The 21672-nt window shown below is 28.8% G+C and overlaps 1 protein-coding gene across 2 annotated transcripts in view; it reads right to left on the minus strand.

The window, feature by feature from the left end:
• The window catches only part of LOC126734463 (cadherin-99C), a 193587-nt gene extending 172880 nt beyond the window's left edge, over positions 1–20707 (minus strand). The window contains exon 1 of one of the 2 annotated variants that reach the window (XM_050438106.1): positions 20275–20707. In XM_050438106.1, coding sequence (XP_050294063.1) covers positions 20275–20277 — 3 coding nt within the window. In that variant the 5' untranslated portion in view covers positions 20278–20707. The remainder of the gene's footprint in view (positions 1–20274) is intronic. The other variant, XM_050438105.1, reaches the window with a different exon arrangement.
• Between the last annotated feature and the right edge of the window lie 965 nt (positions 20708–21672).

Raw genomic sequence — 21672 nt, forward strand, 5'->3', positions numbered from 1 at the left:
AACCACCGAAGACTGCATAATTTCGAGATTCCCTATCTGCCTAGTGAGGACATGGGGATTTTCTTTAAGAGAGGGAAGAACATTAATTTTTGACCTCGTCTAACAGTTTCGTCGCTAAAATATAAATCGAATGCGGTACTACTCTCTTGTTTTTACAACTTATTTGTTATAACAATGTCAATGTCAGGCATTATCATACCTATTTTTCTAAGGATTTATTAAAGAAAGACTTAATATACTTAATTTTTCAAATTATATAATGTTTGCTAAATATATTTGTAAAGATGAGGACTAAAAAATTGAAATTTGGCACGCATGTGTAACTTGTTAAATAATAGCCATTAAAAAATAGGGTTTTCATTTTAAAAAATAATCGATGTCGTCATATTTCCGAAAAAAGAACACCTTTGATTTAGTGAATTTAATCCGAAATTTTAGAATAAATAGAAAGAAAGAATAGAAATAGGACGAAAAATAAGATTCTTAAATTCTGTGAGATTTTATATTTTAGGCAAGGGAACAATATTAGCCTTTTTCCACTTTTCCGTAAAATGGATTTTCTACAGACAAAAAATTATAATATGGGTAAAAGAGGTAATGGTCAGCTTTGCGTTTAGGTTGTTAAAGTTTAGGTGTAAATTTTTCGCTAACAGTATCACCTCATGCCATGCACTATTATACCGAGGTAAGTATTTTTGAAAAGCCGAGGTTCAGGTTCCAGTTCAGTTCAAGAATTAACATTTAAATTCTGAAAAAATTTAATTCCTATATTAGGGTCATTGTCACCAAGTTCTTAAAGGATTTGTAAGTAAGTACTTTTCTTACAGATTTGCGATATAATCCGATAGCTGTATCTGCCTAACAAGTTGATAAAGTACGATTTATTTCAAACTATTGAAATACTTCAATTTGTGTTACTTCGTCTAGTAATCTTAGTTGATTCCTTTTTATTTGCGACGTAAGCAGTTTCTTAAAATTTGCCACTAGTTGGCGAATGTACACGTATTTTTTTGTATAACTTACATTTCTCTTCAGATGCCTGTAATTCAATAATTAAGCTGTTCCTAATAAACGCTGACCTTCATCAATAAAAATAAAAATAAAAATAATTTCCACACATTCAACTGTACTATATACCATTGTTGCAGATAAATGCTATCTCTTGCTTCTAGTTGGAGTTGCTGGGGATGAAGGCATAAGGGAAATTACAATATTTTATTTTCCGCTCCTTATTTTTCTGATATAACCATTTTAAGTTTTCAAATTGTCTCCCTTAGAACTAGAATATATTCGCAAACGTAAATGTTCTACTATACGAGTGGAACATTTTGTAAAAACTGAAAATATCGATTAATAAAAAAAGAAAATGTTACCCAATTAAATTTTTTATTTAATATAAGACTGATTTCGACAATACAAATAGCCAGTCTTATTAGAATAAAATTAAATAGTAATTTGCTCGTATCTTATTTTATTCTATTTTCTAATTGAATTCATTTATTATTTCAATTTAATATTATAAATGAATTTCACGTTCTTAGCAACAACTCTTTTATAAGTTCATTATGAATAATATTCAAAAGCTCAAGGTTAAGATTCTTGCAAATATCGCATATTCTATTAGAGAATATATTACACTTTTGATATATATTGTATATTTATACTATATATTTTGCATCAAATTTGAAAAAAAAAATTGTCCCTTGATCTCTAAAAAGGAAGTATTTCTAAAAATTTTGTCGATAACTTTGCTGCGGATAGGTGCCTTCACGTCTAAAATTCAATTATTATTAAATGTGTATTATCTTTAGCCCACACCAACTTGCTATATTAATTTTAAATTGCATATCTTAAGAGATAAGTTTCCCTAAAAGAATATTTTTAAAGAAAAAATATTTCATGAAACCTTTGGGCAGAAACCATTCTCGTGTTGAAATCTCTTGTTAAAAAAGCTTACTTCCCGTAAGAGGTAAAAATATAACGTTTGGTATTTTAATATTCTGCGTACAGTTATTAAATTAAACACATCAGCATTTAATTCGTGTGCACTTTCCTGGTAATTGACTCAGGTACCGCTTTAATATTATTAATATATTTATGCAATGCGGATAGGTCTCAAGAGATATATTCTTTAAAAAATACTAAATAATAATTTTGGCTCCTTATTACAGCACATGTACCAGACAAATGTATAGCAATAAGCAGATCTACGATTGTTTTCAAGAGCGACAAGGTTTTAATGATATACTGCCAGGAATTTATGATATACCTGCCATTTTTTTACCATTATTTAACCATCGCATCGTAGTAATATGCAAACTAATAATAATGTCACATAAGATAATTTTTAAAAACGTTCTAAGTGATAGCAACAAACAAGATTATGTTTCTAAAATAAATTATCCCGTCCTGATAATTGAATTTTTATTTTTATTTTTTTAATTGTTTTAATGGAAAAAATAAAAGAAATAAAAAAGTTTCAAAATTAATCAGTATATCTAAATATATCTGTATATCAATAGACCCCTAATGGTTGCTTTTAATCCCCCTCTACTCGTATATTTGTCGCTAATACTACCACGTGAAAAGGACCGGCGAAAAGGACCGCCATAATTTAATATACGCTTCGGAGGGAATTCAACCAATTTAATAGGGATATCGTGAAAATAGTTGGATTACTATTTACGGTTTTTCTGTTTTATGTGATTTTTTAATTTTTATGAAAATTTTGTAGATTTATTCTTACTATTTATTGTAGTTTCGGTATGTCTAATAAAAGTTTATCAGTTCCGTGCATTTGACATAAATTCGACAAATTTTAAAATAACGCTTTTTTGTTTTGAATTTGAGAAATAAAGCAATATTGTAGAATCCTTAGTATTCATTATTATGAACACCCTTTTTCAATTGAATTTTTATTACAAGATTTTCGTCATCCGCTTTATCTTTAAATATATAAAAATATAAGTTAAAACAAATGTAATTCACAAAATATATTCATTACATAAGTACAATTTTTTAGTAAAAATAAAATCGTAACCTAACGAGTTTAAAAAAATCTCTCCGCAGTACTTCATAATTTAACATCATTAAAACATTTAAAAAGTCAAAATACAATTGAACTGTCTAAGTATTTCAGCTGAGTCGAAAAAATAAAGCTTACTAAAGATTAACAGCTTAAAATAAAGCTTACAGTATTTCTTACTTAAAGAAATAATCTTTCATTACGTAATACCAATTATGTATTTGTTATATAAAATATTTTGATACAAGGTGTTACATAGTAGCATATATTATGCACTTCAGAAGGTGGTAGAATAGGAAAAAAAATCAAACTTCTTGTAATGATATATAAAATTATATTTCGAGATAAAAGATGTTGATAAAATAAAAAATATTGATTTTCTTTTGTTCTTTGGAGTACCCACCGACACCTAGATGCCACTACACCACTATACAGGGTGTTTGGCGGAGGGTTAGCCAAACTTGGTGGGAATATAGATAGGCTCAGATAAAAGATATTTTCTTAATAAACTTGTGTTCTAAAAGTCTCGGGTTTTTTTATATAATTGATTTTGTGTTATTTTCAGGATTTTCAAAAAATTATGCCTTTTGACATCTTTAAATTTTTTCAGCATATTTTTCACGTTTTTTTTTACATTTGTATTTAGTCTGTAATGTATCCTGAACCTAAAAAAATCAATATCAAGTATAAATAATACCGAAATAATTCGTTTTAAGCTCAAAAAGTTAATACAAGTAGCAAAAAAAGTTATGAAAGGTAACTTTAACTTGACGCAAAAAAAAAAACAAAAATCTATCAAGATGCTCAGGTAGTTTTAAAAACATCTCCAGTTAATACTCTTTTCAATGATATACGATGTATAACACAAAGCCGACTAACTTGCCACAATTCATGACTTTAAAAGAAAATAAAGTACAAAAAAATATTTTTTAAATTTTATGTATTTATTTCAAAATTACAAATTTTGTTGAAACTGCGCTGCCCTGGCTCTTATACATGCCCTACATTGCCGTCGCATTTCTACTGTCGTAAGGCGAAGTCGCATCTCTTCTCTGACGGTTAGAAAAGCGTCAAGTTAAAGTTACCTTTCATAACTTTTTTTGCTACTTGTATTAACTTTTTGAGCTCAAAACGAATTATTTCGGTATTATTTGTACTTGATGTTGATTTTTTTAGATTCAGGATACATTACAGACTAAATACAAATGTAAAAAAAAAAGTGAAAAATATGCGAAAAAATTTAAAGATGTCAAAAGGCATAATTTTTGAAAATCCTGAAAATAACACAAAATGAATGATATAAAAAAAAAACCTAGAATTTTAGAACACAAGTTTATTAAGAACATATCTTCTATCTGAACCTATCTATATGCCCACCAAGTTTGGCTAACCCTCCGCCAAACACCCTGTATATTTACACCAACCAACATATTTTCAGAAAATTCAATTCTTGATATTATAATATTTTCGACCAGCCTATGTTCTGGTGAAATCGAGAAAAACCTTTTTATCGAAAATGGATCTACCTTAAAACGTAGGAATTTCCTATAGTCTCAATTATTACTATAAAAAGTTCCGATATATTCTGCTTGAGTTAAAAGATCAACACAACAGCTAATTTTGCAAGATCACATCATTAAATCTCATGATGTTGTTTTTTACAAGCATCTTAAAAATTAACCACCTCATTTCTCCGAACCTATGGATACCAAAGTCTGGATATTTATTAACTTGTATGGCACAAATGCGCAAAAATCCCAATTCAAGTTAATAAAAAAACTCTCACGTATTCTGACATAGTTATAACATCAAATGTGAGCTGCTAAGCTTTAAGTTTATTATTAAAGTACTGTATTATAAGATTAAATAATTTTAAGCATCAAAAAAAGGTCTCTACTTAGCTTAATCCTCCTGATATCTGGGATAAATGAATAATTCCCTTAATAATTAAATGTGGGAGTGTGATGCCGCTTGCTATAAACTCAATAATAATAATAATAAATTAATTTTAGATTTTTAGTCAACAGCTTGTGGATATTTTTTAATTATAGTTTTTGATATATTGCAGTAAATTATTATAAAATGGTATTTGTCAGTTTGTATGATTTCTGAACCAAACATGTTCTATTTCTAGTAATGTATGAGTAAGTTAAAAAAAAATAATTAGTCTCCAAATATCCGATTTAACATTAACTATTGTTCTTATTTTGCAAATTTTTGTTTTTGTTATTAAAGCTAGTGTTTATTGAATGTCATATAAACAATCTATATTGCATTCTTGACTCGAATAATCACGCAGCAGCATTTTAACATCATAAACATTCCATGATATTTTTCAACTTTTTTTCATTACACACATGTTTTGATATAACATTCATCACAACTACCAATTTATGATAAGTACCATTATTACCAGACATTTAAGCTCACTATTCGCTGGTACGTTAAACCAACTAAATTTTTTTTGGCACTATTGAATAGACATTTTAATGTTGCTTACAATGATGTGTCACACGATGGGGGATGGGGGGTTTACATTTGATATATCAAAGTGAGGTTAGATAGAGGTGAGGAGGTGATTGACAGAACTTTTTTTTTAAGTTATTAGGGTGGTTTATTTTGCAATAAAAGTACTGTATATACATATTATACCGGGTGGTGCATCGCGAAGATGGCAATAGTAAATTCCATATAAATTGTGATACTTTTAAATATTGGCTTCCCTGTATATTTTACAGAAACTATATTAAACTTTTTTAAAGGTACGAGTAAGAAGACCCCATATTAAATTTCATTACTTTCTAGTAAACGATTTAGAATTTATTTGAAAACAACTAACTAAAGTATGAAACCACCAGCCAACTTATCAAAGTGTTGTCATCTAGTTATTTAGTGGTCAATATGAATAATTATTACATTAATCAAGAAAAAATAACTAGAAGTAAGACGTACTACATGTGGAATAGTTTTCGAAAAGTCTCCGAAATGTTCTCTATGAATTCCCTAATAGGCATTTTCCAAGTAAAACAACAGTGCAGAATATTATTAGCTTTGAGACTGCTGACCTCGGTAGCACCGTGAGCAAAGTGTTCACGATGCGATCGTGTGGTCTTAGGCTCGAATCATGGCATGGTTGTTTGTGTTTGTCTTAAAACAAAGCACTTGTGGTTCAGAACCCACATTAAACTGTAGGTCCATAATAAGCAACAAAATTGGGCGGCCGTCGAAATACGACGCGGGTCCATTGTAATTAAGGAAGAAGAGCAACTTTGAGACTAAGAGTACAGTAATGAAAATTAGTAAATGCAAATGCTCAGAGAAAGACAGACAAGAGATAGCAGAGCTGGAGAAAATAATTTAGATTTTGAAATGTTACTTCGTCTTGAAGAAATTAAAGGAATTAGCAGCAGAATTCTTCGAGAACTTGTAGGAAAACCACCTTTACCTTAAATAATGAGGCAAATGTTCAAAATTTTCGTTACTGGAGTAAAGAAAATGAACACAGATATGTTCTCACAAGTACTCAGTACCTCAAAAGGTAAATATTTGGGCGGTTATTTTTGGTCATAAAATTATTGGAAAAAATATTTGGGAGGAGATGCATTTTTGGAACTTTTACAAGATCAAATTGGATCGGCATTGGAAGAAGTTGCACCTTAAAATGAAATTTGGTTTCAAATGGATGGCTGTCCTGGGCACAATTCACTGCAAGTCAGGGAATATCTTCAAAACGTATTTAATGGCTGCGTAATTGGGCTAAATTACACTATTAATTGACCAGCCAGGTCTTTTACCAAATGACTTTTTCCTGTGCGGTCACATTAAAAGTGTTATTTATAAATGTATGTGCGTTGTCAAAATTTAGAAGAGTTAAAGATGGCAAATTTAACGGCATGTAATCAAATTAACCGAATATCAGCTTAGTACTTGTAAGAACCGAATTTTACAACCGATTAGGATATTGTTTGCCGATAATTGGAGGATTGTTTAAGCATTTAATTACGAAAAATTAATGTATTAGTTTTTAAAAAAATATTTTGTGCTCATTTTTAATACTTTTTTGTTTGTTTGTAGTTTGTAAGAAGTTGCATTTATTTATAAAATCACTTAATAAAAAATAATGAAATTTGGTATGGTGGCTTGTCTTACTCGCACTTTAAAAAAAGTCTTATAACGGTTTTCTGTAAAGTATACAGGGGAGCCAATATTTAAAAGTATTATAATTTATATGGAATTTCCTATGGCCAGCTTGGCCATGCATCACCCGGTATATATTGTAACGAAATTCAGGAACACATTCTTTTCTGGAAAGCACTTACTTCAGAAATACTCTTTTATATCAGGAACACACTTTTAGTGACGTCAAAAACTCGAACCTGATTCGCATTGACTGTCGTTTAATGGTTTCCAAGGTATACAACAAAACTAATTAAGCTGATTAAAATATCACGAAACGAGATCACTTTTAGAGACTCTTGGAACAATTTAGAAATGTTAAGAATTCTGTGCATTGATTTTCCGATGATTTGAGGCCAATAATTTAATGACGACTAAGAGAATACTGACAGTTAAAAGCAAGCAAATATACAAATTCTGGAAAATATAAAATACAGCACTGTACAATAATGTAACCTAAACATCCTAAATTGAGGGTCAAGTATAGTCCTCAAACAAGATGAACTACTTAAACACTATAGGTGAAAATAATTAACTAAATGTAAGTAGAACCCTAAATAAATGAAACTAATCAACTTTTTTTTTACAAATTTCTTTATTTTCAAACATATTACAATCATATCTTTACAAAACCAAAATCCTTAAAACAGTGCGAATGCACTGGTACCAAGGATATGTAACGTTCAGAGTGTACAACAAACTTAACCATATATACAGATATATTAAGTATACTATAAACCTTTCAAAAAAAAAGAAAACGAAACAAATCAAAATCCCTGACGATGTCAATTACATCACTACCCTTATAAACCCAATTAAATACCTACAATAAGTGTAATTTTAGATATTTTTCTTTAAGTTTATTTATAGCAACCAAGCAAAACGAAAAAATTAAAAAAAAGAAAAACTATTCTAATATATGACTTAAAAGTTTCGCTGTGAATTTTTCAACCGAGTCCATGTTCTTAATGGATAACTACTGGAAGACTATTATACACTATTATAGCCTGATAAACTGGATTACGTAAACCTACATTAGTCTTGATATTATTGTCCCAATAGATGTCACGTTGAGCCCTGGTATAATGATCGTGAATATTTTCAGTAGAGACCATTCTCACATTAGTCTTTTGGATGTTATTAGTTACTTTAAACATATATTTGCCCTGTTCAAATATAAGTAACTCTCTCAGCATTAAGACACCCAACCCTCTATGTAGGTCCACAGTGCTTGTACGCCAATCAATTTTAAATAATCCCTTTAATATTTTATTTTGCAATACCTGCATTTTATTAAAATCCACCTGACCACAAGAGCCCCACAAAGGGAGAAGGTATCTAAAATGCGACAAGAAAAAGGAATTGTAGATATACATCTTGCTTTTAAACGTTAAATAGTCTCTAACCCTGTATATAGCTCCTAGCATTGGTATAATTTTATTAGTTACATGCATTAAGTGCTCTTTCCAGTTCAAGTTATCATCTATGATTAGCCCTAAATATTTAATATGTGACACTTTTTCAATTAAAATATTGTTTATTTTTACTACCGGATTTCTAGAAACTTTGTTTTTTTGTTTAAAAAATAGATAATTAGTTTTAAGAATATTAATTTTTAATTTATTGCACACTAACTATTTGGATTATTTTTCAAGCTGTGTTAACAACACGCTCCAGGCTCTCAAGATCACTATCACTGTACAACATAGCTGTGTCATCCGCAAACGTAAAATATCGACCAGTTAAACTACAAAATACGAGCAGAACATTACAAAAACTATGAGCATAATTACCGTATTTACATTTTCATAACAAAATGGATACAAATTAATATTTTAAAATTGATTCATTTAACACCTTGTAGAACTCGTCAAAAGTTAATATATCAAAAATCACCTATATAATAATTGCATAATAAGAGGGTTACTTCACATTATTGAAAATTATTTTTTTTAAATATTTATTAAGTTAAGTAGTTACCGTTTTTACAAAAATTGTTTAAAATTGTCTCCATTTGTTTGATTAACATATACTTAATCTTGCTCGGCAAATCCACGACTCTTTACACTATTAAATTGTACATAAGTAAAACTAAGAAAACTTCGAACTTGATTATTTTAACTCTTATAAAAACAATGTGGACTATACTATGGCAAGAATAGGCAACAATTCCCAACAATAACTCTTTTTATTTACATAACCCTATTTACACTTTATGCAGTATAAAAACCAAAATACTGTTCTGTAGAAGCAAAATCCACAAAATTTAATCAATGATGACTTTTTATAAAATGTAAATATAAAATATAGTTACATTTTAAGTTTAATTATAACATATGTAATGAATGTTTTGCTCCAATAATCTTTAAATATTATATACCACAGAGAAAGTTTATAAACCCTCTAGTTTTGAAGGTAGTAGACATTGGTACAGTAGTAAAAACTAAATCTTCAAACTTGCAATGCCCTTGTTTTTTAAATTTAACACGACGTTTCGGTTGGTGTGTATCTCCAACCATTATCAATTGTAATCTACCTAAATGGGCAAATGGAACCAAGGAGAGCAGATTCCCATAAATCAAGATTAAAATAAGAAATTTGCATAACGATACTAAGGCCGCCACTTATAAATTTGAGATGAGCAATAAAAATGTATTTTAGTTATATGTGTCATTAAAAATTATTGCTTTATTTAACTGATAATTTAAGATAGTCTATAATATTATGATATGAATGGAGCATTTGCTTTATTAGAATAAAAATTAAATTAACTGAAATTAAATGCTAGTGGCACCGCCTGTACACAAAATTAATTTTTAAAATCTAAAGTTTTTCCGAACTCTTCTAAAACCCTTTGGCGAATCACAACTCTTCTAGGATGATCTTCAAGCTGTAACCGTTGTGCCCGTTGATAATGATAAGGATAATACTGTTCTTGTCGTATTGTCATCCCCAGTTTACTATGGGAAACTTCAATTTGAGCTACTTTAGTACTCATTGAAAGAAGTCGTCCATATTCTCAAAGAGACCCTAATATAAATAAATCAAAGGAGAACAACACAAAGTCTCGGTCACAAAAATTCTTTAATTTGTTAGAATGGTGACACGTGTTTCGCTCCTAAGAACATCATCAGTTCAGGTTCAGTGTGTGTGTATATTTGACCCAGTCGGGCGTGTTTCTAACCTTCTTGAGGTCTGATGATGCTCTTAGGAGCGAAACACGTGTCACCATTCTAACAAATTAAAGAATTTTTGAGACCGAGGCTTTGTGTTGTTCTCCTTTGATTTATTTAGTACTCATTGTTGAGCAGCTCTTCCAGCGTGGCCTCCTTCTTTATAATAGATTGGTTCTTTTAAATACCGTGCGTCACGAAGTCTAATAACTAAATTTACAAACATACGTAAGGCCGTATGATTTTATAAAGGAAAGCTGTACACATACAATCTCTATGCTGCGTTTGCATTTTGTTGGCACTCTCCATAGGTAAATATTATGTTATTAAATATAGGTCATTTCTCCTTATAAAAGAATCAGACAAATAAATATGCACTATTAAAAAACTGATACAACTGATGGAATCAAAGATTCATACTAAAAACCATACAATAACACACATTTTGATAAACGGTAAGAGCAGTGAATAAAAAACGGTAAGAATTTACACGGCATTCGCCGAGAATATCAAAAATGTACAATTTTGAAAACACTCTGTATATTCATTAGATATTTATTTAAAAAAAAAAAAATTTAATATTTTTATTATCTTTAATACCTACTATGTTTCTCAGAAATGAAACATTTATAATTGTCATAATTCTATAAAAAATTTCCGCCATTTAAAGATGGTATCACTACTTCCATGTAAGAACATCCTATAGTTATATCAAATGAAACACTATAGTCTAGGAATCTGGGATGGGATCTGCCTGCCTTTGTATTTCACAAAACGAGGCTTTCCTGTAATTTATAAATATACATGTAACCTTAATATTTATTCTTCAAATTGCCTTGAAAAATATTATTAAGAAAGTAATAAGTAAGAAAGATGTATAATTATAACAAAAATAAAAAGAACATGAATATTAATTTCATTAATGTAATAGTGTATAATGTAATAATTCATACCACTAAATTTTTAAAATAAAATTTTAGGCGCAAGATAAGCTACATACTTTATACACTAAAACAGATTCATGAAACATAAATTATACCTAAGTAATTACTTCTTAACATTATTATTTCAGTATTATCTGTATAATCAGCTATAGTTTCCTTCAAAATCCGGATGTTTAATTTTAATTATCAATACTGTTACCCATTTTTGTTTGAGATTATAATGTAATTATTATTTAAATACAGTAAATTGTACCGGGCAACTTAAACTGAATTTAAATGGTATAAATTTAAATTGATAAACAGTATGTGTCTTGTTTTAAATTATTTAATTAAAAAGGAAGTTGCGCGCTATGATAAAATAATATCCTACGATCTTATAATGCAATATTATTAAAAATACTTTAGATTTTAAAAAGCTGGTTTTATATTGAAATTTATACCAGGTATAAGTTTAAAAATTTGCGAGAAACGAGGTGTTTCTAATCTCAAATATTTTTAGAAATCATTTTAATTTGTGGCATTATTTTTCCCACTACATGGAACTTCTGTGCGTAACTGATAAGTGAGTACATTTTAACTCACCCACTTTAGGTTTAACTTTTTACTATATTAAAAATAAAAAAAATCACATTCACTCACTTTCAGTATGAAAGCGCTCTACTAAGATAATATTAAACAATTTGCTCTAAATATATCTTATTTGATTATTACCTAAATATTTGCTGTCTACGAATATATACATATTGTCATAATTTAATTTTAATCTAAAGGGAACTACACAAAGTCTCGGTCTCAAAAGTATTTATTAATTCTAACAGTAGGTTACTCGTGTTTCGCTCATAATAAGGGCATGATCAGACCTAAAAATTTAAAAGAAACTAAATACAATAACAACCTTAAAGTTAGACAAAAATGGTACCCTAAAAATCGACTAAAAACAGTACATGCTTTACGGTCACATTATACACAAACACTAAATGAAATAAATTTTTAGGAATATGGTACGCCACAAGTTTGTACAAAAAACAAAACAACAAAAATATAAAATTATTGTCCTATGATGCTCTGAATATGAGCGAAACACGTGTAACTAACTTACTGTTAGAATTAATAAATACTTTTGAGACCGAGACTTAAAGACGAGAAAATGGACTTCTTTCAATAATTTTATTTAGCCAATGTTCAATTCACGTTAGCTAAATGGTTACAATTCTGATTGTAATTTTACTTTCTATTACATACAAGGAAGCTACGTATGTAATACATATTGTATAATTTCTTTTCAAAAATGTTTATAGTTAAATTTAGCTCTAGTGTAGTTTCCTTGCAACTGTTAAAGAAAAATTAAAAGAAACTTTTTAAAGAAAATATTGAATTAAATTTTTACCCAAGTTCATTTATGTTTATTTACTAAATATTAAAAAAATGCACTCAATTATCATATAAATCTCTTTGCTAACTTCTGTATTAATTAATTCTAAGCTTTATCAATACATTTATTAAGTCTTGAGATTTTAAGAAAAAATAATTGAATTTTTCAATAAGGTGGATATTTTCCGATCGGATGGATTGGAAGGCGAAAACCCGAATTTGGCACCCCTAGATTTGTTTTACGTACTAATTCTATTTAATCTCTTAAACACTTTCACTGAACACACATCAAATATCGTTTTAAATAGGATTTGTATCTATCCTGCGATTATTATTATTAATAGACTATTAACCAAAAACAAACACAATTTCTAGACTGTTGACAGGCTGGCATCTAGAGAAATCACATCGGCCACTTTACACTTGGCAAAAAAAAGGCAATTATTTTAATAAGACAGACTCAAAAGACATTTAGAATGAGATCAGAATCGTTTTACCTATTACATTTTACTTTTACATCTTTTAATCGTAATAATATATAATAATATGACTTTCTTGTAACTCTTGTAAATTTGAGTAACTTTTTAAATAATAATTGTGTAATAAAATGACCTTGTCACAGATTTTTAGTTTTTTTAACCTAAGTCATCGCGATTGTCGCTAGTTGTTAATTACAGATTCTTAATGCTTATATGAAAAGAAAATTTTATGAAAAAAAAATGAATTCAGGATCATCTGTAAATATTTTATAAAGAAAATAATGTCCTACGACTGTTTTACGATAATTTAAAATGTTAAAAAAATACCTTGGATTTCAAAAAACTGTTTTATATTCTTACCTACTATAATAAAAAATTTTCTGACTAGACAAATATGCATTCATAGTTGACAAAGCAATATTGCGAATTACGTTCAATTAATAGTAGTTAATGCCAACTACTAAAGTGCCAACAAAGGCATAATTGAAATTCAACTTTCTATTATCTATATCTACATAAAATTTAAGTTAACCTTATGCGGTTAAGTAATGCATACTGTAAGATTTCTTTTTATAGACAAAATTGCATTTTAATTTAGCTTAAACATAGCGTTTAGAATTATATAATATTTGTTCTTTAAATAGATCATTTAATTTTTGTAAATTATTTGGAACGTTATCCACTTCATACCTTTTCTTAAGTTCTTTATAAGCCATTTTATTTAATTATTAATAAAAATTCGGCGAATTGAGCCAGCAACCTTTTATAAGGAGCAGGGTTTAAAAGCCTAAAATATGCATGAATGTATACTGTTCATTTTAGGTAACTAAAAATACAAAATTATCTTTTCTACATTTTTAATATAAATAAAAACATAATAAACTGTGTATATGTTTTGAGAGCCTGAAAGAACTTGAAGATCCTGGTAAAAATGCACATCCTAGGCTTGACCATAACTACCAAACAGAATACGTCAATTCTCAAAAGAAAGTCAAATTCTCGCAAAGAAAAACAAGGCTAATAAAATCTCATTGGATATAGATGAAATAAATAGATAAAGAACATGTGCACCATAATAATCACTAGGTCTATATGAAATCAGACCTAATACAACATATATCTACATATCTCAACATATTTATATATATACCTTATGCAACATATTTAGAGTATGGGACTACATCTCTTTAAGATAAAAGAACACAAAGATGCACTGACCATAACTGACAGGTGGTGCAAGGATGAACGCTTATCGATATATTGGCTTAAAACCACAATAACTTGCGTGATCTCGGAAGTTAACTTATGGCTGCTGAAAATGCTAGGTTGTTTTCATATGGTTTAATGACATGTTATCTTACACAAGTGGCTTGTATAACACACAAAAGTTACACAAGTCGTAGCAATTAGGCAACTACAGCGAGTCCAAAGGTAAGGATCGCAAAGGTAGAATCGTAGAAACAACCTCTAAATCGGCGATAAAAGTACTGCTGGATCTACCGCCAATCCACATCTTCATAGAAGCAGAAATAAAGGGAGGCTAAAACGAGGTCAAACAAAGTCAAAGACCTATAGAAGGGCAAATAAAAGCTGTGAGCTGGAAAAGATAGGAAGAATACTATTTATAATAGTGGTAGGTCAAAGATTAATATTCTGATCAGCTTAGGAAATTATGCCACAGTCTTATAAGCGATTCAGCATTCAAACCTGTGCCAATATCCAAGAAAGAAACAACCAAGATACAAATATAGTTATATATTCACGCAGGCAAACAACATTAAATGTCAATATTCTCCTACAAGCAGCAGGTTTAGATTTAAAAATTTGGGAGGCAGAACCGAGCAAATACGTGCAGGAGCTATTATCACGTATTTGGAGTCTAATCCAAAAGTCAGGCCTAGATTAAGAACTGTAAAGCGGTTAGAAGATGGTATAATAAATCTCTATAGGTTGCGGAAGCATTGCTCTTTCGTCTATAATGCAAACTACATTCCCTTTACTCTATTTAAATCTTATAAAAAATTATATATATACATTTTTTAAATATTAAAAAAAAATACAAAAAGTATTTTATATTTTTATCTATCGATTATGATGTTTTTGCAAAAGTAAGCTTTGTTAACATGATAACATCATTAACAAATTTACAATTCCACTTCTCTTATAACATAAACTATAGTTACATACATTAATTATGTGATCACGCTTTTAAGATTCGTTTTGTGTAGGAGCCACTTTATGCACATTGTTATTTCTGTATAGTTATTCTAATATAAAGTCCAAACGTTTAGGTCGATAAAAACTATGATTAAAGAGTTTGGTTTATATATACAGGTTGGAACAATAATGGCTATTGAGAATATAATTTTTTAATCTTCGAGAAGTGCATTTTATAGTGCAAAAATATGCACATGTTAACCGGTGAACAATTAGGCCAGACAAATTAAATACGATATGATTTAAATTGACATAATTTTTCTTGATTATTTCTTTCTGTAGCATTAATTGTTTAAAAGTAGTAGAAATCAATTTCGTGGCTTATCAACAAAGAATTAATACTTTTAATTAAAACTATTTGACGTATCTAGTAATGTAAGTAATTAGTTATCTATTACCTTGATAATTATGTACCTTCACATATCTTTCTTTAATTAATTGTCACACATCCTATGATTCTTATAGCATAAAAGAGTTAAAAAGGTGATTTAAAATAAATTTATGTTTCGGGTGTAATCGATGCGTAATAGAATTACAAAATTATTTGATTCACGACTTGGGAGTAGGGGGGGGGGGGGAGGGTCAGCCAAAACACTTATTGGAACGTTTCGGGAATCTGGACTGGTGGTTAATATTGGGCTTAAAGAATCACAAATGATACAAATTTAAAATCTAACATTTGATTATTTAACGAACGATTTTTTATTTTTTAGATCTACATACTTTTTAAATATACTGTTAGGGTTAGAACAAATGAACTAGGTTCAGAAGCTGCAAAGTCGTTTATTTTTCCCTTATAGAAAGTTATTTGTGCTATAAAATGTCTGTAATTAACCTGTTTAATTATTTTATACATCTAAAAAGACCTAATAGATATAGACGTAAAATCCAAAAAAAAATTGTAGGTATTTATGAAAAGATGATCCTAATGTCATGAATTTATACTAAAAAAAACTTGCCTAATATACCAAAAATATGAAATATATTTCGGTAGCAATAAATCTAAAAGTACCTTAACACCACAAAAAATTTGCTTAAAAGCAATTATTTATATCACAAAGAATATGTTACGAATTAGGAGTAAATTTTATACATTTTTTATTTTATAAAATTTTATTTACTTTTAACTTGAGTGATGTCATTATCTCTCATACCTTTTGATATTAAAAATTTGAATTTGTCCTATCCGACAGTCTTAGCCACCAGACCAATACAAAATCTATATAATAGAATTATTTAATAAAGATTAAATAATTCATTAATTTGACACTGTTAAAAATGGTACAAGGATATTTCAAAAGTATCAATCAGAAAAAAGCGAATGCCTCCTCAATGGCTGGAGATCATTTTGAAAAATAATCGTAGGATATTTTTTTAATATATTTTAATGTTAATGGCCTTAATGCGTTCCGCGGACTTAACTGTCATTACTGTAAAGCGTATATATATAGACCTGAGTTGAAAACATGTTTTTTTTCTACAAGTGCTTCATTTAAAAAACAGCTTCATTAATTTTTTTTCTAATATGTAAAATTTCTGAACAACTTAGTTTTTTTGAACACAAAAAATTGTAGTCAGGGCTTGGTAAAATTTTTAGAATGAAATAATGCCCTGAAACCTCTTTCTGTGTATCTTAAATTAATTCCTCTTCTTTCTGCGTATCTTAAATTTATTTCTTTTGTTAACAAATTAAACACTACAAAATCTATTCTGGACAATGTAATATTTTAATAAAAAGGTTGTAGGTTTCACTTATCGGTTGTTAATATTTCTGAAGCACATCTCATCCTTCCTTTCTAATTTCGTTTAAAAAAGTTGGCCCTGGAATTAAAGTAGCTGTTTTGAATGTTGTTTATTTTAATTCTATTGTATAACATTATTTATTAAGTTAACATCAAACTTTTAACATTCTTCCCAAAGTTTAATTTACTTTAAAATTTAGCATTTTAAAATATTTAAAGATGCCAGAGCGATATTCTAATCTAAGGAGTATGCTGACTTGATTTTTGTGTATGTGTTTTGCAATGGTAGTACGTCCTGCAAAATTGGAATATAAAAGATTTCCTTACAAAAGATTACCAAACTTCATAATAATATAGTCATTAGCATTATTCACAATTAGCTTTTCCAAATAGACTAACTAGAAAAATTAATTTTAATTTTATGCAAAATCTAATTATTCTGTTGACACAGAACACACACGTTGACTCTTATGATTAATTATAATATTTATCATAATAATAAAGAAATATTTATTTCCAAAAATACAACTAATTTACTTATTTTACTTAACATCTATGAATTAGTATGGAAAAAAACTACTGAAGGTAATTATTGAAAATTCTACAACCCAGCATATATTTTGAAATTGTATTCGCGCTCCCTTTAAGCTTCTGTTATAGTCCCGCAAGATATTGGTCTCAAATGGCAGCTTAATTTGGGACTTGCGCTCCATTTCTTTTGCAAAATAAAGTTTATAGTGTGGAAAATCAAGGTAAAAAAGTAATGATCACGTGACCTTTGAGCATTTCTTGACTCCTAGTTATTCTCCTAGCCATTCTCCATAAAAAAGTCTCTACCAATTTTTCGCAAGGCGTAGAATTTATCTTTTGACGTTTGATCACGTATACGATCAATATTATAGTTTATTTTATAATTGAAATAATTAAATATAAAATAAATTTATTAATTTTTGGATAAATAAATATAGGCTAGTAGAGCCAGCGACACTAAACTCTACGTCAGCGGGAATGTTGGTAAGAGTTATATCAACCCAGTGAAAGGAACGTAGAAATACCCATGTCGAACGTGCATTTCTTCATGATGTTCTTTATAATTAATTATAAAGAAACAATATTTTTAAAGAAAACTGACAGTCCAGAGTGTTGACATTAACATTGTTATTAATATTTTTTTGTTAAAAAAAGTTAATCTTAAGTATAAATCTGTTAATAATCAAACAAACCCTTATCAGCTTAAGCTTAAAGCTTGACTTCCAACAAAACAGACGAAAAGGGCTATTTCAAAAGTTGACAAGAAAAGGCAAACTACATTTTTTCTCTTCAAATAAGCTTTCACAAATAATGTAAAAATCTATAAAAATAAACCAGAGCTAATTCAGTAAACTAAAATTTAAAAAATAAGAAAACAAGATAAATTGCACATATTGTAAGAATTGGTTAAAAGGTAAAGGAGTAAAATGAACTTGACCTAGTGTAAGAATAATCTATGAAAACAAAAATAACAAAATATAATTAGTTGAAATAAAACATTAAGCAATAAAATATTATAAAAGGAACTTATAACAAAATCACGTGTAAATACAATTTTAATTAAAATAATAAAAATAGTTAAGCAGGAACTTAAAGCAAAATTTTTGTTAATAACGAATGTTATATAGTGTTTGCAGAGGTCAAGCAAGGAAGTGACATTTTTTGGTTTTATTATTTAAAAGATTGTGTGTCGTCAGAATATGTTTAAAGTTTTAGTTCGGTATTTTGTCTTTGACATTTAGAGGTAAAGAATTATACATTTTATCCAATCAACTAATTGGGCCTAGGACAATCCCTTACCGTATCCCGTAGAAAACTGACATAGCCTCACTTTTTGTATTTTGAATCTCAACACCTTGTTCTCATAATTTAATTATGAATATAATAGAATAAAGTTTTAGTATAATTCCTCTAATCCCCATGTATTGCAGTCCTTCTAAAATTGTTTGATGACATACTATGCCGAAGGATTTTGCTAATTCTACGAATATAGCCGCACATTTTTTACCCTTATCAAGACAAGTTGTTATTTTATTTACCCAAAAAGCCATAGCATCATCCGTAGTTTTGTTTTTTCAAAAATGCCATACTTCCAGAGAATACTTTACTTTTCGAGAAGATGATAATCAATCGTTTTTTTTTCTGCTGTGTTGAAACATACAAACATACGACTTTAAATTTTCAAGAGCTGTCTTAACAATAAAAACATCAAAGGTAGATTGTTACCATTTTATTATTGACTTTCCTGAAAAAATTAAGTATAGTTTTGCAAAAACTGTATCAATAGTCAATCATAGTAGCATTCTTTCAAAATGTTTACTATTTAAATGTACAGTTTTTTTTTTAATTTATGCATATGTTTGTATTATACAGGGTATTACAAAATTCGGTGCAAATATCTTAAGAGCATTGCTGGAGTTAAAATAAGACTTTTTTTCCTATAAACATGTGTTCTAAAAAGGCATTCTCTTAGAGCTATAGCCCGCGCAAGTTGCTGGAAGAAAATTGTTTATTTGGAATCTTAACTACAATTATGCATCAATTCTTCTAAAAATTTGCATGTCCCCATTTTTTGGGTGCCCTTTCTATTTTTCTTCACAAAAATGGTACAAATCCTATTTTAGGGGAGAATTCAGGGAATCTTACCCTTCTGATGACCCGTATGTTATATTTTCTATAAGAAATTTGAAAATTTAGCAACACCATCTAGTTAGCCATGAAAAAATCTAAAGTTTTTGCATTTTTTCGATATAATTAAGGGTTTTTGAGAAAATCGCTGATAAACAAATGGGAGTATTATTAAACCCGATTATTCTATTAAATTACAAAAAACGAAGTGAGCTGCGACTGTTTTATTTTTTGTCAAATTAAGTTAATTTTATCCAAAAATGCAAAAAACGATAATTTTAGATTTGTTCATGGCTTATTAGATGATGTCAAAAGTATTATTTTAACTCCAACAATACGCTCTTAAAAGATTTTCACCGAATTTTGTAACACCCAGTATACATTTAATATATGTATATATATATGATATATGTAAACATTTGTTTTAAATTGTAATTTATAAAAAACTAATTTAATTATCTTAAAACTGCCATTAAAGAAGACACTTACCATTTAATAAATCGCCTCAAAATAATATGAACATTGGCTAGTAGTTTTATATAAATAAATCCAAATATTCTTTGTCTCCAAGATCCTATTAAGTAATTTTGCCACTTGTAAAATACACTATAGTTAAATCCACCGAAAAAAGTCAAACTTCACATAAAAGCACCAAAAAAAAAACACTGATTTTTGTTCTCGATCCTTCAGAACATTATCTTTCGAACAGTATATCACAGTGTTTTCGGGTAATATAAAAATGTAAATTTTAGTCACACTAATTATGTAACTTAACAATCGACTTAAAAGATACCTACTGAACTACCGCGAAGAAAAATGTTGACATTTGCTCGGCACAGGGCGCACCTGTATGATACCGGCTTCGCCTACGAAATCGACTTTTACTGTGGTGACTCGAAGAAACGGCAACGGCTGGCAAGCGAGATTGTAGGCAGTACCCGTAGTTCTATTGGGACAGGTAAGGTCCAGGTGTGAGTGGCAGTGGAGGGGTATCGCTCGCTAAGAAACCATTAAGGTAATTTTTAACAAGCTCACACCGTTATTCTAAGGAATCCTTTCGAAGAATAAAAATTTTAAATGACAGCAAATAAGTAAGCACACACATTTTACCTATTTTATGGAAAACTATTTTTTTTAAATAAGCCATTTGAGATTATGTACTTTACTTATTGGTGAAAATTTAGTTAAGCAAATTAAATAAATAAAAGAATTCGTTTAAGAAAAATATAAAGTTATAAAACACTGATTTAAAAAATAAGTATGAAAAACAATAAGTTCGTCGGGATATTCCGTAAGAAAAAAAATTAGGATGATATTTGCCGAGACAACGCTGTAATTCTTCAGGACCACAGGATTCAAAAAACCAAATTAAAAAAAAAAGTTTTAATGGCTGCACTGGAGCACCTCCTCATTATGTAGTTCCCATTAGAATTGAAAAAAGACGTCCTATTAAATAAATGGTACCTAGGACCCCGGAATTTAACATCTGTTGGCTTCTTTTTGTAGGGTGAACTAAAATCTGTGGTTTTTAAAACTCAAACTGAGTCCCTAGAGCAACGCCAGCATAGAATAGTTCGGGAATACCGTGCTCTATCCAGGGAAACATTTGTAATATATACGTGAAGAATTTGAAAGTAGGTTTTATTATTGTCATCAAAATATTGGAAATAATTTTTAACATTTAATGAAATAAAAATAAAAAATTCAAAATAGTGGTTTTATTTAATAATTTATAATAATTTAATTTTTTGAAATGTGGCTTTCTATAATATCATTGGAAAGCTAAAACACATTTTTTTTAAATTAAAGTCCTAAGAAATGGAATAAAACTTCCCAAAAATCCCATCCCAAAAACTTCCAAAGCGATGGTTTTCGAGAAAATTTAAG

This window comes from Anthonomus grandis, chromosome 3 (genome assembly GCF_022605725.1).
Source record: "Anthonomus grandis grandis chromosome 3, icAntGran1.3, whole genome shotgun sequence".
Classification (NCBI taxonomy): Eukaryota; Metazoa; Arthropoda; class Insecta; order Coleoptera; family Curculionidae; genus Anthonomus; species Anthonomus grandis.